Here is a 4468-nt window from a genome sequence, read left to right as displayed (position 1 = left end):
TCCATTTATTTTTTTTTTCTCTTTTTTTTTTTGAAACAGTCTTGGCCGGGCGCGGTGGCTCAAGCCTGTAATCCCAGCACTTTGGGAGGCCGAGATGGGCGGATCACAAGGTCAGGAGATCGAGACCATCCTGGCTAACCCGGTGAAACCCCGTCTCTACTAAAAAATACAAAAAAAAAACTAGCCGGGCGAGGTTGTGGGCACCTGTAGTCCCAGCTACTCGGGAGGCTGAGGCAGGAGAATGGCGTGAACCCGGGAGGCGGAGCTTGCAGCGAGCGGAGATCCAGCCACTGCACTGCAGCCTGGGTGACAGAGCAAGACTCCGTCTCAAAAAAAAAAAAAAAGAAACAGTCTTGCTCTGTCACCCAGGTTGAAGTGCAATAGCATGATCTCCACTCACTGCAACGTCTGCCTCCTGGGTTCCAGCGGTTCTCCTGCGTCAGCCCCTTGAATAGCTGGGACTACAGGTGTGCACCACCATGCCCAGCTAATTTTTCTATTTTTGGTACAGACGGGGTTTCACCATGTTGGCCGTTCTGGTCTCAAACTTCTGACCTCAGGTGATCCACCAGCCTTGGCTTCCCAAAGTGCTAGGATTACAGGTGTGAGTCACTGTGCCCGGCCATATCTCCATTTCTTTCACAGCTGTATTAGTCCGTTTTCACACTGGTAGAAAGAGATACCTGAGCATGGGTAATTTATAAAGAAAAGAGGTTTAACTGACTCACAGTTCCACATGGCTGGGGGATCCTCAGGAAACATATAATCATGGCAAAAGGGGAAGCGGGCATGTCTTACATGGCAGCAGACTAGAGGTGAAGTGCGAGCATAGGAAAAACTGCCTCATATGAAACCATCAGCTCTTGTGAGACTTACTATCATGAGATCAGCATGTAGGAGACTGTCCCCATAATCCAGGTTCCTCCCTAGACACATGAGGATTACAATTCAAGATTGTTTTTCATGAGAAAGCAACCACGTTGTGTTCACTACCATAGTGTCAATGGCAACACATACTGAGGTGCTCAATTATTGTTTAGATAGCCAGGGTTTGAGTTGTCTCCATCCTACCTTTATTTCCAAAGAAATCAAACATGTATCTGAAGAAAAGGAGGCAGAAAATGAACAAACACTTGCTTTCCTATTGTTTCTAACGTTTATATTTATTTGTAAATTACAATTTTAAAAAATTTTTTGAGGCAGGGTCTCACTCTGTAACCAAGGCCAGAGTGCACTGGTGTGATCATGGCTCACTGCAGCCTTGACTTCCCAGACTGAAGTGATCCTCCAGTTTCAGCCTCCTGAGTAGCTGGGGCTACAGGTGCACACCACCATGCCCAGCCAATTTTTAAAAATTATTTTAGAGATGGGGTCTTGCCCTGTTGCCCTGGCTGGAGTGCAGAGGCACGATCTTGACTCACTGCAACCTCCACCTCCCAGGCTCAAGCAATTCTCGTGCCTCAGTCTCCGGAGTAGCTGGGATTACAGGTGCCCGCCACCACGCCCAGATAATTTGATACTTTTAGTAGAGATGGGGTTTCACCATGTTGGCCAGGGTGGTCTCGAACTCCTGACCTCAAGTGATCCGCCCACCTAGGCCTCCCAAAATGCTGTGATTACAGGCGTGAGCCACTGCGTCCAGCCTATTTTGTTTAAATTAATAGACTTTTATTTGTAGAGAAGTTTTGGGTGAGATGACTGCTCCTGCCACCTTCTGACATGAGTTAAAGCTCCCTTCGGCCTCGCCAGAAGGTGAGTGATGTCAGATGTCAAAAATTTAATTTCTCAAAACTCATAGCTATTTAGTAAAGTTAATAAACACACTTAGCTTCACACTTGAATGCTGTTACTATTTATTGACATCAAAACAAAACAAGCTGAGACTAAAAGTTGCTATTTAACAGGAATAGACATTGGTGCAGTTTCCTTCCTGGAGAGGGTATGCACTCAGATCATGAGACCTAAGATCAAACACACACTGGATTGTCAAGAATCAAACAAGGACTACATTTCACTTCTTAATAGAAAAAATGCTGAAGACAAAACATGATGTTTAAAAATATTCTTTATGCTAAGCTCATATAAGCAAACAAAAAACTAAAACTAATCCTAAAACTTTAGGACACCGGATACAGAAGTAACATAACTATTTAAATTTTTGCATCAATGAAAGTGTGATCTATCCTTCACTGTACTTGTACTACAAGGACATGCTTGTTGCTTCTACACTACCCAAAGTCAACACTTATCATCAACAATGCAATAGAACTAGATCGGAACAAGGCTTCAAAGCGACTCTGCTCTACCCAAATTCAGAAAATTCAATTCAGGATGAACAACAGCTTTTGATTTTAGGACCAGCTCTTACTTTTCTCTCGTGTCATATGTGATGAAGTTTTCCTTGACAATTCCCCCTGCAAATTGCAATGCATGTCCTCGCCGTCACCTTTTTCTGACACTTTAAAATTAATTGTAGAAATTGCAAAAGCAATGAAATTGTACCTGAACCTCAGATCAGATTCCTGCTTTGACACAAGACTTACTCCTCTGCAGTGTACCCCACCAGCACAGCGACTCCCTTTCTCTCTATTCCTTTGCCCTGAAGGCACTTCTGGATTGCTTAACGTGTGCTCTTTGGCTGCCTAGACAGTCAGGACACCTAAGGCCATCTGGACTTATCACTCCTCTCCTCCTTCTTTTCTATGGCTAATACCACTTTCCTGCTTCCTTTCTGCTGCTGAATCTCCAGATTTGGTGCTGTCATCAGGGGGACAGAGTCGATTTCGGCTTCGAGCTCCTGGTTGGTAAAGCTGCATCGCTGGACGATCCTGAAGTACAATAAAATATGTTACTGTTACAACAATGCTATTAAGCTTTTATATGGGATTTTTAAGAGTCATAGTTATGTATGTATACTCAAGTGAAGTCATTTAAGACCAAAAATGTGAGGGCGTGGTAAATGACAACTTGCCTACTTCCTCTCTCCATCTCCAAAGAAAAGCAACCATTTTGTAATTACTATTTTATATGCTTGGGTAAATTATTTTTTGGAGATAGGGCCTTACCCTGTCACCCAGGCTGAAGAGCAAGTGGGACGATCATGGCTTATTGCAGCCTCGACATTCCACACTCAAATGATCCTCCCACCTCAGGTCCCTAGTAGTTGGGATTATAGGCACGCGCTACCACGCTGGGCTGTTCTTACATTGTTAGTACAAACGGGTTCTCCCTATGTTGCCCTGTTTGGTTTCTAACTCTTGGGCTCAAGTGATCCTCCTGACTTGGCCTCCCAAACTGTTGGGATTACAGGCATAAGCCATCATGCCAGGCCCTAAGTGCCAGTTTTAAAGGAAGCACAGAAGATAGAGGAACATGTTAACACCATGGGGATGTAATCTGCCAATTCAGAATAAGAAAAGCCCTACAAGACAAATTGGTTTCTGCAACAAATGGTAGGAAAACAAGAGAAGGGGAAATTGTTTAGATTAAAAGAAAACTTGGCTGGGTGCAGGGCTCACACCTGTATTCCCAATACTTTGGGAGGATTGGTTGAGCTCAAAAGTTTGACACCAGCCTGAGCAACATAGGGAGACTTCATCTCTACAAAAAAACTTAAAAATTAGCTGGGCGTGGTGATACATGCCTGTAGTCTCAGGTATTCTGGAGGCTGAGGTGGGGGGGGATCGCTTAAGCCCAGGAGGTTGAGGCTACAGTGAGCTGAGATTATGCCACTGCACTCCAACCTGGGTGACACAGCAAGACTGTCTCAAAAAATACATTAAAAACGAAAGAGAACTGAAGGAGACATTTCAAGCAAGTATAATTTGTGGAATTTGTTTAGGTCCTATTAAAAAAAGGCATTAGGCTGGGCACGGTGGCTCACGTCTGTAATCCCAGCACTTTGGGAGGCTAAGACAGGAGGATCACCTGAGGTCAGGAGTTCGAGACCAGCCTGGCCAACATGGTGAAACCCCGTCTCTACTAAAAATACAAAAATTAGCCAGGCATGGTAGCTGGCACCTGTAGTCCCAGCTATTCGGGAGGCTGAGGCAGGAGAATCACCTGAACCCAGGAGGTGGAGGTTGTGGTGAGCCAAGATCGTGCCACTGTACTCCAGCCTGGATGAGCTGAGATTACAGGTGTGCACCACCACATCCAGCTGATGTTTGTATTTTTAGCAGAGACGGGGTTTCACCATGTTGGCCAGTCTGGTCTAGAACTCCTAGGCTCTAGCAATCCACCCACCTCAGCTTCCCAAAGTGCTGGGATTACAAGTGTAAGCCACTGCACCTGGCCCATCATACTATTCTCTATTCTACTTTTGTGTATGTTTACAATTTCTATAGTAAGTTAATAAAAGCCCAGTCAAGACTGAAAAAAAGTTGGCCAGGCATGGTGGCTCATGCTGTAATCCCAGCACTTTGGGAGGCTGAGGCAGGCAGATCATGAGGTCAGGAGATCAAGACCA

The 4468-nt window shown here is 44.9% G+C and overlaps 1 protein-coding gene across 1 annotated transcript in view; it reads right to left on the bottom strand.

Annotated features, from left to right (window-relative positions):
- Positions 1–1829: 1829 nt before the first annotated feature.
- Positions 1830–4468, bottom strand: part of UPF3B (UPF3 regulator of nonsense transcripts homolog B (yeast)) — a 21318-nt gene continuing 18679 nt past the window's right edge. The window contains exon 10 of the mRNA XM_011948712.1: positions 1830–2828. Coding sequence (XP_011804102.1) covers positions 2679–2828 — 150 coding nt within the window. The 3' untranslated portion in view covers positions 1830–2678. The remainder of the gene's footprint in view (positions 2829–4468) is intronic.

The sequence above is a fragment of the Colobus angolensis genome, unplaced genomic scaffold (assembly GCF_000951035.1).
Source record: "Colobus angolensis palliatus isolate OR3802 unplaced genomic scaffold, Cang.pa_1.0 Scaffold282, whole genome shotgun sequence".
NCBI classification, from domain to species: Eukaryota; Metazoa; Chordata; class Mammalia; order Primates; family Cercopithecidae; genus Colobus; species Colobus angolensis.
Note: the sequence above shows the minus strand (reverse complement) of the source record. Positions and strands in the feature narration are given on the sequence as shown.